The sequence below is a fragment of the Zosterops lateralis genome, assembly GCF_965231275.1.
Source record: "Zosterops lateralis genome assembly, chromosome: 16".
Classification (NCBI taxonomy): domain Eukaryota; kingdom Metazoa; phylum Chordata; class Aves; order Passeriformes; family Zosteropidae; genus Zosterops; species Zosterops lateralis.
In genome coordinates this window covers 9,939,678-9,952,799 of record NC_139776.1, presented here as the reverse complement: position 1 = coordinate 9,952,799, position 13,122 = coordinate 9,939,678, and the positions used below count along the sequence as shown (strand labels likewise).

General features: G+C 48.7%; 1 protein-coding gene across 1 annotated transcript in view; it reads left to right on the top strand.

The window, feature by feature from the left end:
- The first annotated feature begins 8,356 nt into the window (after nucleotides 1-8,356).
- The window catches only part of TOP1 (DNA topoisomerase I), a 67,269-nt gene continuing 62,503 nt past the window's right edge, over nucleotides 8,357-13,122 (top strand). The window contains exons 1-2 of the mRNA XM_083873095.1: nucleotides 8,357-8,488; nucleotides 8,986-9,010. Of these exons, the coding sequence (XP_083729221.1) occupies nucleotides 8,456-8,488; nucleotides 8,986-9,010 (58 nt within the window). The 5' untranslated portion in view covers nucleotides 8,357-8,455. The remainder of the gene's footprint in view (nucleotides 8,489-8,985; nucleotides 9,011-13,122) is intronic.

Sequence of the window (13,122 nt, the reverse complement as noted above, 5' to 3'; positions counted from 1 at the left end):
AGTGACAATTTCCCATGGGCTCCTTGTTACTTTTATTTATTTTTTAAGGCTTCTTCACATCCACATGGCTGGGCTGCGATACGAGCTATGCTTTGCTTTGCCACCAGGCTGCTTTCCTACAAGCACACGTCTCATACCAACCCTACAGAAAGATATTTAAGCCTATATTCCAAACCACCTACTTAGAGCTGGCTAAGCCTCTCGTTATAATTGCATCTGCACACCCTTACTTTATTACCTAGAGTTAAATACTCACATATCTCCATGATGAATTCAGAGGTGCACTACCCTGATAAAAGCCTTAGGAAGTCATCTACTGTTTGTGTCACAGCCTGCTGCCAGGAGATCTTGGGGCTGCATGCAAGAAACCCTCAGAAATACTAAGAAAAGCTCCCTGTCTTGAGAAGGGCTGATCCTGCTTCCAGCTGCCTGTGTGTGTGCCCAGACCAGCTCTACCCCCTGTTCCAGGCAAACACCAGGGGCTGCTTGCACAGAGCTCCTGTTGTTCTGGGAGCAAAAAGATAAGCATCTCAAAGTAGCAAAAGATAAGCATCCTCATCAGCATGGGCAGAGGCCTTAGATTAGGTTCAATACCATTTTAGATAGCTGGTTATCCACATCTCTGAGCTGTCTCCACAGCACCTGAGCTCTGTAAAGCAGTGATGATTTTTGCCTCTCTCTCTATTGACACAAATGTTGAGTGACATAGGTGGCATGGACCAAGGACTCGATCTGCTGGACAATCCTTTTTCTAGTTACGGTTTGTGTGTTTTGCCTTGCTCCATCTTGGCCAAGCAGACATGGACATGTTGTTGAACAGGCTTTAGAGGTTACCACCATAAAAAGTTTATCCCACAACCTTGACACAAGGGGTGATTGCAACTTCCTTCCTCACCACTTACCTGCCCCATTTTCTGGCTTCCTCAAGAAAAAAAAATCTGAATTAAAGGAAAAGCGCTGTTGATGTTGTCATTGTTATTATTGTTGTTGTTGTTGTTATTGTTATTAAGCCAGCAGTTTGTTTCTCTGACCCAAAGATGTAATTTACCCACAGTGTAAGCTTCCCTTAGCATGGAGGAGTGCTCACATAAGGTCTAATCACTGATCTAATTAAACTGATTTGCTGCTATGTTAAATCAGTGCAGCTATATTGAGCAGATCAGGTCTATGTTTCTACTCCACCTCATCTTAATAAATGATAATAAAAAGCACCTTCAGGACATCAGTGCGAAGAATTTAAACACAAAGTTACATTTATTATTTTAAATCTAGTCTCATTATTTCTAGGATAGGGATTTTTGAAAGGAGGTATGAAATCCTTGGCCTCGACAATATTCATCTCACATTTTATCAAGAGCTCTACAGGAGATGGAAATATTTCTTAATGTTCCAGAAGAGTTTCGAGAGTTTAAAAATCTAAATTCCAATAAAGATAACAACCCACTTTTAAAAATAAAGGAAAAAAGGCATGCCAAAAAGCCTTGTTATTTTAAAAATCAGTCACATCATTATTTTCATTCATTACTTGAGATTTATTATTGTTTCCTTATGAAGTATCTTCATTACTTCCTCCTTGACAAAATTACATTAAAGTAGTTATTTCCACTTGAGGTTTTGGTGGATTTCCTGATCAAGGGTTCATGCTTTGGCTTTTGCAGCTCTGTTACAATACTAACATTGCAGGTAATTTTAGGAAAGATTTATGTTCCAGCAAAAACCATGATAAATATATTTAAAGCCAGTGATATGGACATTTTTAAGCAGGGCTATCTAATGTACAGATTTGATCACTGGATTTTCAGAGCCAGCAGCCTTAGCCTGACAGCTATGCCCTAGGCTTAGACATAAACATCCCTCCAAAACCTCTCCAGCCTGTTGTGATGCTGTCTGTGGAGATTGTGTCCAGCTGTGACATGGAATTCATGGCTAGCACCCAGGGTGCAGGTGCTGCTGGCTCATGGGTTTGCTCTGGCAGTCCTGCACTGAATGAACAGCCTTGACATGTTCTGCACTTGCCTCTGCCAATGGTTCACCACATCCTGATATTAATCCAAGGATTTGTGCCCAGGCTGGAGCCAGGCACAGTCTGATGGCCTGGGAGGTGATTCGAAGAGCTAATCCACCTCCAGGGAGAGGAGTGACCTTCACAGACCCCACCTGGAGCTACAGCTGCTCGGTAATGGCAGTACTATTCAGGCTGATTAGCTCAGACCTGAAAATGCTCCCACTACTTTGATCTGCTCAGCAGAGGATCCCACACCTGCATTTCTCACCCATCACCTACACAGGCAGGGAGGAACCATGAGCCTTGTCTGCCAGATGATGAGTTGAAGCACAGAGAGCTCAAAAGGAAGGTAATCTACAGTAGACCCTCCTTAGAGTAGGGGGTTTGCAGCCCCAAAACAGGCCTGGTCTCTATCTCACATTTATCAAGTGTCAACTCTCAAAAGACCTGGTTTATTTTCTTTTTGTGCCTAGAGGGGTCCAGATCTATCCAGAGCCTGGGAGGAGCTGCAGAAAAGAGCTGAGGCACTCGGGATCTGCCAGCACCTTTCTGGCTGTCCAAGGACTGTCCTGGAAGGAGTGGAATCCCCAGATGGGATCCCTCAGACAGCTGGTGCATCCAGCAGGACACAGCACTCCTGGGGCCACCCCTGCCAGGAGAAAGCAGCAGTTCAGTGAGCACAGCCACCAAGAGAAAGCTGTGCCAGAGCAGGAACCGAGCAGCCCCTGCAGCCCCATGAGCACAGGGCTCCAACTGCATGGGGCCACCAAAGCTAATAAAGCCATTAATGGGGCCACAAGTCACCACCTGACTAAGGCGTCAGCAAATCACACCTCATTCGAGCTTTCCAGGCGGAATGCACCCACATTTGGCCAGACTCCCCTCCAGCCGGGAGGGTAAGCCAGTTTAAGGTTAGTTCCCCACATTTTGGAGGCTCTCTTCACTGAGTTTTCCAGGCTAGGCTGAGCTCAGGCTGTCTCAAAGCCCTCCAGCTAAAAGCAGATTTTTGGCGCGGAAGAGGAGAGTGATGGCACACTGGCACGTCACAGGGAAGCTGTGCCAAGTCTGCTGAATTTTCAGTGCTTGACACTGACTTGAGCAAAGTCTTTAAAGGTTCTTTTTCTAAAGTGTTCCCGAGTTCAGCAGGGTCAGTCTCTGGGATACGTCTGGGCTGGCACTTGGAGCGACGAGTATCAGAGCTCCCGTGGATTTTGGATGGGTTTAGGCTGCTTGGATCTCCTGGAGCTGGGCCCAGCATTCTCCACGTGGCGCAAGTCCAGAAATGGAAACACTCCAAGTGAGCAGTTTCTTTCCCAAAATGGGGATTCTTCTCTCCTTTGGATGGAAAACAGTAGAGACAGGGAAATATTATCTCATTGTACTGTGAAGGAGAGCCATTTATTAACTGTGGGTACCAAATTTAACTCTGGGTATTTTTTAATAGCAGTTCTGATGTGACTAGAAGTGCTTGGACACTTTTCCTTGCAACGTCAGGAATCTGCATCACAGAATTATGTCATATTGTGAGAAACAGCCACCAAAATCAACCACGGGAGATAAAAGTGAAACCAGCAAAGCCTAAATTCATGAGAAATTCATTGCAGGGGCACAGATGATATGAAATGGCTCCTTATCGCAGCTATATTTGCAACATGTGAATGCTCTAAAAGAGCCATCCTCTTGCCTCCCACGCCTGCCACGTTATGCAAGGGTGGTTTTTTCTCGTGTGCTCTGGGGCTCCCACAGCGCCCACGCTTTGCTGCCGGGAGCCCCGGGGTGGGTAATCTCCCAATATTGGGCACTGACTGCTCTGCACGGCAAAATTAAGAGGCCAGGCTGAAGCAAGGTGTTGTTTATGGGCTTCTCATTGATTTGTCAAGCAGGAGAGTCACTTTTATTTGCTGGAAGCAGGAAGGCAATGAGGCACAGAGGGATATATGTGCCTGACTGTATTTGGTGTTACACACTGGCCACGCAGCAGCCACAAACCATCACGGGAGATGTGTATGTGCTTGGGAATGTTACCTGGAAATCCAGGTACGTGCTCTTTGGATTATGATCCGAATGTTCTCCTTTCCATTACACCATCCTCTCCACTACTGCTGGCTCCCTTAATCAAGGCAAATGAGGACATAATAAAGTTCAAGTGATATCAGCTATTGTTTTCTAACTGGTAATTTCCCAGGACTTCTACAAGCTTCTCCCATCCCAGGTGAAACTCAGTAATTAAGACTGACCTTTGAAAGCTCCCACTCACAATTGTATCTGCTGGTTCTGTTTAATTTGCTCCCTCGCCTTACATATAAAACTGTGAATAATTGCTGCAGTTTATTAAAGTGCATTTCTTTCAGAGCGCTGAGATCATTTAGTTTCAATGCATCCGACAGTACATAATAAGTATGAGTGTTTTGAGCAGGTCATGCTAATGAAAAATGAGTGGGGAGTCGTGTATCTGACTGTTCTTATTTTGTACCAGTGTCACTTGGCTCTAGAGACAGCAGGTTTACAGGATGACGCCAGTTGGGAATCCTGCACATCAGGCAGGTCTCTGGCTGTGAAAAAAATGTAGAGTAGTGATAGAAATATCCAAGCCATAGCTCTTAGAAGTGAAATGAAACTTAAAAAAAAAAAAATCATCACAGGCTTTTTTAAAAAATAGAATTTTGGGGGGTTTAAATGTGTTTTGTAGCTGGTTCTTTGTTGCCTCTTCACAAGCAAAATGCACTTGTTTCATAATCAGATGGAGGGGTTTTGTTGCATTTTTCTTTTCCTAAAACATAAATACTAGAAACTGGCTGCTGCCTCTGACAAAAGTAGAGATTTTTACAAAATTATATAAAGGAAAACTAAACGAGTGAACTTGGATCTGTGGGGCTACTAATAAAATTGAATGAGTTCAATGTGCTCTTCCTTCTGCACTTCAAAATAAGCTCTAAGGCCTGAACTTTCAATATTGTAATCAAAAATAGCAAGATATGAGCATATTTAATTACCAGTTTTCGTTTTCAAATTTGAAATGCAGCATATAATCAAGTTAAATATAAAGGGGAATTAATTGAAGGAATGCAATGTAGATGGCTTCACCTGAGGCTAAGAGCAAGGCTTGGAAAAAGGGCTAAGGAGGGTTTATGGGTTTGGATGTCGATGCTTCTTGTCTTGTGTTGGTCTGTGCACAACAGTGGGGGCTCAGGCTGGAGCTCCGTGTCGGATCCCATCCCCATACAGGACTGCAAAGCTGGCCCGGAAAACAGCACCCACCTCCCTCTCCCAAAATATGCACCCTTAGCACAGCATGAGGCCCCCAGTGCACCAGATAAATCAAATCTCACAATTCACCAGGATCAAGAACTGGAGGCTTTTGTACTGGTTTTGTACCCTGGATGATTTATGATTTAATTTAAACACATAGTTTCCAGCTGTTTCTTTTTGCAGGCAATCACCTAGGCTACATTAACCCGATGGTGATGTACTGGTCCCAGGGAGCCCTGGAGGGAGACCACAGCACTCAGAGGTGTGAACTTCCCCCATTTATCTTGATGGAGTGTGCACGGCCTCGCCGAGGAAGCAGGTCCGAGCACGTTAACCCCTTCGCTGCCAGCCTCCACCGTAGAAAGGACTGGTTAGAATCAGAATCTCCCAAGCTGGAAGGGATGCACAAGCATCACCGAGTCCAGCTCCCACGTAGGACAGCCCCAAGAATCCCATGTGCTTGAGAGCTTTGTCTAAATGCTTCTCTAACTCTGGCAGGCTTGGGGTCACAACCACTTACTTCCCTGGTCGTACAGTGGTGTGTTTTGTAGGAGCCTTCCTCTTCTTCAGCAGAGCCTCTCGTGTCCCAAGGGAGGCCAGCATGGGACGGGATGAAGGAGATTCAGCTCCTGGACCGTGGTGCTGCAGGTTATAGGTTTGCACATCAGAAGGTTTTTTTATCATACAGCTCGTTGCAACAGATGGGGCTACACAGGTGTTACGGTTTAATGTGTTTTGAACAACTGTGTATTTCCCTGTCTCTGGGGCTCCCTGCAGGCTCCAGGATAACCCTATGGGAGACTGGGGACAAAACAGACCACATGGAGTGGCTGGGTTTGGGAGGTGCCCCTGGAGAACTCCCAGTCCAGCCTCCTACTGAAGCAGGCTCACCTACAGCAGGCTGCACAGGTTTGTGTCCAGGTGGGTTTCGAATAGCTCCAGAGAAGGAGGTTCCGTGCAGCAGATGGGAAGCGATTCCTGGGAGAGACAGCTCGCTCTGGCTCCAGCACGGCTGTCTCAGCTGCAGGTTCCCCCCGTGGTGAGAGAGGTGTTTGCCAGCAGAGCACAAGCTTTTGCCTGTCACTAATGGCTCTGGCACCGCTGCCGCGGGAGCGGTCGCTGTCAGGACCTGAGACACCAAACTGGGAATCTCCCTGTTCCTCCGCAGCTCTCTCAGCTGGCTGTCAGCAGGCTGCTGCCGGCAGCACAGCACTAAACCTCTCGTGTGCCGGTTTCGGGGGCTCTGCTTTGCAGCCAGACGTGTCTACAAACGCCTGTGAAGGTGGCAGCTGCTGGAGGGGCCGCGCTGCCCTCCCCTGCACAGGGCTGGTGCAGCTGCAGCGCGCCGGGGGCTGGGGCACGGCCCTTTCTTGTGGCAGGCACAGCCACCTGAGCAAGGCAGACAGAGATGTGAGCCTTAAAGTGAAATTGCTGCTTCTGAGGAAGAGCTTTCAGGAATTTCTAATGCTGGAAGCAGGAGCTGCCAGCCCGCTGCCAGGCTGTCCCAAAGGGCACACCCCTGGATGGATGGCAGCAAGGAGGGGCTCAAACACAGGGCAAAGCCTGCTCTCACCTCATCCCTGTCAGCCAGGGGCACACACCTCTTCCCGGTGCCTGAAACAGCCCTTTCATTATGTTTATATTTAAAAATCTTACAGTGACTAAAGCAGTTTGCATAATAAACAGCTCCAGAGCCAGAAATATTTGCCTGCTCTCGGTAAAAAAAGGAAGTCCTCAGATCCTCTTCTGAAGACGGTAAGAAAGTGACAGAGCTTTCCCTTTGCAGGATATAAATATGCAGTGCAAATAGGTGGCTGCTGTCACTGCTTACATTTTGATGTATCTCTTCAGATAGCCTGGCAGCGCCGGGTTATTTTAGTGTCAAATCAAAGCTCCGGTTGTGTAAAGAAGCTGAGGAAAGGTACAGTCTGTGTTGCAGCAGAGGATGGAAGCTCCAAGAAGACTGGAGGCAGTCCTGTGAGACACCTACCAGCCATGCATACTAAACCTGCCATTTAGTGCACCGACAAGAAAACCCGTTTATAAGAGCGGCTGCGGAACAGAAATAAATGTCTTCAGGTCTGGGCTGAGGAAGGAGGGGTGTTTTTCTAGGCAGGCACGTGCTTCATTATCACATTAGCTACAAGAAAATAAAGCTTTGGCCCCCTTTTACCCTCCGTTTCCTTGTAGGAGTAAGAAAATTTAAAAGCCTGCTCATGCCAGAGGAAAAACCTCGCGTGCTGATCCCTTTTTAATGCTCCTGTATGCAATGCACCAGTGGTGTCCTTGACTTAAACGAGTCGAGTGAGCCCAAACCTGCCTGATCTGCATCGCCCCTCAGGTTCCTGCGGGGCCTCTGCACTCCGGCCCGGTGCGGTGGGGTGCAGAGAGCGATAGCGTGGGCTCAGCCACACCGATAACACACTGATAACGAGGGGGCTGCGGGGCGCACACCCCGCTCGCCTCTTCCCACATGGAAACGCTCAAATTGCCCATGAGCCGGTGCCTGGGGGGGAGGCTGGCGCGGCGGGACTTAGGGCAAGCCCCGAGGGCCGCACAGGCAGTGGCGCCCGGGGCTGCGGGCCCGGCGGGTGCGGGGGTGTCACCGGCGCTTATCGCGGGAGGCAGCGGAAACGCCTCCCCTCAGAGCCGGGCGCCATGCGGCCCTGGGGGCGGGGCCTCGCCACAGGGGCGGGGCTTGTATGCAAACACAGCCGGAGGGGCGGAAAGAAGCGCATGCGCGTTGCGCGCACGGAGCGGCACGGGTTCTTACACAATGCACCGGGCCCGGCAGCCGCGGGGAGAGGGCGGGGACTCGCATGTAAATTAGGGCCGGCTTTTGCCGCGCCATTGGAGGAGGGGAGGAAGGGGCGGGACCGGATATGTAAAGCAGCGAGCCGGCGGAGCGCACGGTGTGGGGGGGCGACGGGTCGGAGCAGTCACGCCGGAGGGGCGTGGCCCACATGTAAATCATGCCGGCTCTGGGGGGCGTGGCTCACATGCAAATAAGCGCGCGGCCGCTTCCCGCCCCCTGCCGTCAGGCCTCTCCTCGCCGCTTTAAAAGGCGCCGCGCCTGCGCAGAGCGCTGAAACCGGGACTTAGTCTGTTACACAACCGCGCTGCGCTCCCCGCGTCCCGCTCCGCCCGGCGCTCCTCTGCCCGCCGCTCCTCCCGCTCCGCCCGGCCGCCCGCGCCTCCGGCATGAGCGGGGACCAGCTGCACAACGATTCCCAGGTGAGCGTCCCGTGCCCGCCCGCGGGGCGCGCTCCCCGGGGACCCCCGCCGCGGTGCTCGCATTCCCCCGTGCCGGCCCGGGGCTGGCCGCCTCGCCGCCCCCCGTAACCCCGGCGGGGGGACCGTGCCCTGCGGCCGCCCCCAGGCCTGTGGGCACAGCGCTGTCAGCCCAGCCGTCCCCCGCGGTGGGATGGGGGGCGGTGGGCGCGGGGACCCGCGTGTGACCCCCCTGGCTGGGCGGAGAAGGGGAGGCGGCGGCTGCCGCGCTTCCCCGGCCCGCTGCCCTTTGGGGGGCTCGGGAGGGCTCCCCCCATGAGCCGTGCGGGGGCCGGGGGGCGCTTCACCCGTTCCCCCATCACCTTCCGCATCGCGCTGGGCTTTTCTCATTTGGTGTTTAATTCTCCTAAAAAATGAGGGTTGGGGCGGGGGTGGGGGTCCCCCGGGGCGGCGCGGGCCCGGGCGTGCTGACGGTGTGTCCCTGTGTGCTCTCCCCGCAGATCGAGGCGGATTTCCGAGCGAACGGTGAGTGCGGCCCCGGCGCGCCCCTCGCGCAGACATGGCGTCCCAGAGACTAAGTCCCGGCTCCGCGCTCACCGGCCCCATTGTTCCCATCGAGCCGCCAAAAGCGCCCCTTTCCCGCCGGGATCGGCCCCCCCGGACCCCCGCCGCCCCGAGTGGGGGCACCGCAGGCCCCCGATCCGAGCCCCGCCGCTCCGCCGGGGTCGCCTTTGGGCCCCGATTCCTCCCTGGAAAGTCGCCTTGTCGACGGTCGGGACTTAGTCTCTGCGCCATTTTCTTTTTCTCTCTCTCTCTCTCTGTGGCTTTTCTCTCCTTCTCCTCCTCCCCGAGCTGCCGCCGAGCCGCCTCTGCAGAGGCACCGGGCCGCCATCCCCGACACCAGCCCCTTGTAACTGAGGGGAAAGCAAAGTTTTTGGCTAAAAAAAAAAAAATTAAAATCCCAAGTCGCCCTTTTTTTTTTTCTTTCTTTTTTTTTTTTTTTTTTTTTTTTTTAATCGCAGGCTCCCTTCCCCCCACTGCTCCCCGTCTCTGTTCCTTTGAGGGAATCCCTCCCTTCCCCTAAAATGAAAGGTGATTGCAACATGTTGCTCTTTAAAAGAAGCTGCTGCATCCATTTTAAGATCAGTCTTATTTTTTTTCCTTGCTATTTAAATGATGTGACTTTACCTTGTTAGATGGGGTTTTTTTTTGAATTAAAATAAAAACCTACTTTAAAAAAACCCAACAGACCATAGTGTAGACAATTCCAGAAGGGCAGACAGCATCACTTCAGGGACTTTGCAAGCTAACTTCATTTTGTTCAGAAACATTTACAGGAGTCCTGTAATTTAATATATATTTATACTTATATATATTTATATATGTATATATTTATATATGAATATATATGTATATCTGTTCATATATATATATTTATATTGTATAAATATTTATATATAGACATACATTATCTTTTCTAATCAGCCTGACGACTGCTAACTTTTTCTGATAATTTATTCATTTTTATAGGAAGCAAGCTAATTGCAAGCCTTCCCCATTTGATAGGTGTGGAATTGAAGGGCTTAAATGTGGCGAAGGGGAGTTGAGGACATAAAACCAGCCTTTGTGTGTGTGTGTGTGTTACTGTCACTGTTTGGGATGTGTTTGGAGCTCTGAGCTGTCCCCTGACTGCTGAGGTGGTAGAGGACAAAAAAAGGTGGTTGAAAATATCTGCTTGAGTTATAGTTACACTAATTTTTAGAATGCTTTTCTGGATGATGTCCACGTGCCTGGTTGCTTTGTAGGCCACTGCATGTAAATATTTACAGATCTACGCTTGCGAGCACCTTTCTTTCTGTCAGTTCATTGGAATGTGATTGTGTGTGTGCAGCAGGAGCAGACAGTAACAAATATGAAGGTTTTGAACTCTTCATTTCCATTCTGAATTAATAGCAGAGCTCTATGAGTAATTCCTATCAGGAAAAAAGGGTGCAGTGGATTTCTTAAAAAGTACAGGTGTAACTTTTGAAGCAATTTAAATATAAGCTTGTATAGGAATGCTTGTAGTCTTCTTATGCTGGAAAATACTTGCTTAGTCTAAAGATCATCTTTATTTAGGGATAAATATTCCCTGGTAAGCTTTAGTTATTTAGTGCTGCTGTACATAGAGGAAGTGATGTGTATTTGACCTTTCGACTCCCATCTCCCAGTGAACCTTTCAGAGGGATTTTTCTCCTCTATTGTGACCATGTGCTGTTTTATTCTTCTAAGAGTTTTAGTCATGCAGCTCTTAAAACTCCTGTGGTTTTTATTTCTACCATGTGTTGAAGGAATTCAATACAGAAATTCAAAGTAAGACACCTCGACGATTAAACTGAATTCCTGGTAAATCAAGTGCACCCAACAAATCCATACCAATGTGGCATCAGCACCCTTTCCCTCCTGTTGTAATTATTTGCGGCAGTCATGTAATGTCATTGATCAGAGGCCCCTAAACCCCCAAACCCTTTTCAGCACTGGAAGGTACGTGTAACCCTGTTAGTCTTGCAAAGGGAATAGTGCTGAATAGACACTGCACTCTGTGACCTTGTGACCACCCCTGATCTCCCTGAAAACCTGTCACCCCTGCCTGCTCTGAGCCTCGTTCCCTCTGCACAGGAGCTCTTTGCACTCGCTCGTCGGGAATTGTCACGCGCAGATGTGAGAACAGCCGTTCTCCTCCAGGCAGAGCGCTGAGCCTCGTGCTTTTATTTTCTTGTTTTGACCCTATTTAGTGGCAAAGATTAGGAGTGGGTGGTAGGAATCCCAAGTGCCGAGGTTTTTCCCCCCCGCAGGTGTTTAGAATTGGTTTGTATTTTGATTATTGTCAGGCAGAGCTAAACAGTAGAGCCAAACTCTCCTTTTAGGGCTCCTGTACTTCACATTTGGGCGAAGTTTTTCTGGGGGCTGGGACTGACTCATTCTAAATGTTGAGTGTAGCAGCAGTAAACATTTTTGTTAATGAAGAATGTTTTGGGTGACTTTTGGCTAGTGTATCAGTAATAGGGCAGCTTAAGCACTTTGAAGCTTCCTGTTGTTATTAATGTTCCTATCTGGGTCAGTGGACACACTACCTGGGGTTGTGGTCACACAAGTTGTTGCAGCTGCAATAGGTTGGGTGGATCTGCCCATTGCAGGTCACCAAGGCACAGCCTGGTTGTAGCTGTGAGCTTGGATCTGGTTACACACCCGTTTCATTGATAGCAGGGTAGTGTTGGGTGTGAGAGGGGCTGCCAGCAGTAAATAAATGTTCCTGGCTATTTCTTGTCATTAAATAGCTATATCACTCCAAGCAAGAGTGATCCTGGGCAAATTCCAACTTGAGTAATTGCACTCCATTTCAATATCCAGGTTCTCCCTCCTGTTTGGTCGCAGTGGGTATTTTTTTCACCTTAGCTGTATTTTTAGTATCTGTACGCATTGCAAAGAATTTTCCATGTTCAGTCCTAGCAGTGCCTGTTTGCAGACCATGCTGAGAGCAGTATTGTGCTAAAACAGCCAGCCTTTTCTGCAAGTAACATCCTTGCAGTCTTCATCATTCAGAAGGGAAATGGAGTCCAAAACTGTTGTTTCCAGCTACAGCTTGGATGCTGAAAATGTCCCCACCTCCACACATTTGGATTCTATTGAGTTTTGTCTTTAAGAGCTTTGTTACTCAGGTTGGATGTAACAACCTCTTACTACTGAGGACAATGTTGAGACTAAAAGCAATTTATCTTGACTTGCAGCTCTCCCATTGTGTTTGCAGAGTGCAGTAGATAAAAATTACTTTTGTTTGCAAAATAATCAAATTGCATTCCAAAACTGCTAAATTCCACTAACTGCTATTAGTGCCTTGGCTGCTCAGCAGCCTGTGATCAGAACTAGTGTAAAATCCAGAACTGCTCGGTGTGGAGACTGAGGACATCACCCCAAGCAGTGCTTTTTGCTTCCAGTTGATTTGGCCAGTAATGTTACGATGCAATTTGAGGTCAAGTATCAGTGGAGTAGCCATTACAGTGCATTAACAGGAGTCAAGTGTGAATTTGTCCAGCATCACAGAGGTGGCTTCTGGAATTCAAACATGTTTGAAGGAGGGGCTTGCTTTAACAGTGAGTATTTTTTGGGGAAAAAAACAGAAGCCCTTACTGCTGCAGCATCTTATCAGGAACTGGCAGGTTTCTTTATGTTGGCCCAAGCGCTCATGGGGCATCTGTGTATTTATCAGGCTGGCAACATGAAGGAATGAGCAAGAGGGAAATTCAAATTAAATAACAGGAGTGCTGAACCAAATGCCTTACAAGTTAAGGAATTTCAGCACGGTTTGTGTTTTGCATTAAATTCATGTTTCATGTATGACAGAGCTGTGCAATAAGAGGTGTGGGTGATTTAAATGCTAACAAACTGTAGAGCAACATAGCAGAGATCTTTAGGATTTCTCAGTGGTTGTGAAACAGTCTGTTGGAGACCAGATTTGTGCTTCGTTGCTGCTGCCTTTGCTGGCGCCTTCTGGATGGGTGAGAGTTTTTTGAAGGAGAGCAGGGCCACTTCTGGCATAGGGCTGTGTGTACCTTAGCACTGCTGTTAGAGCCACTGTGCTAAACAAACTGCACGGATTT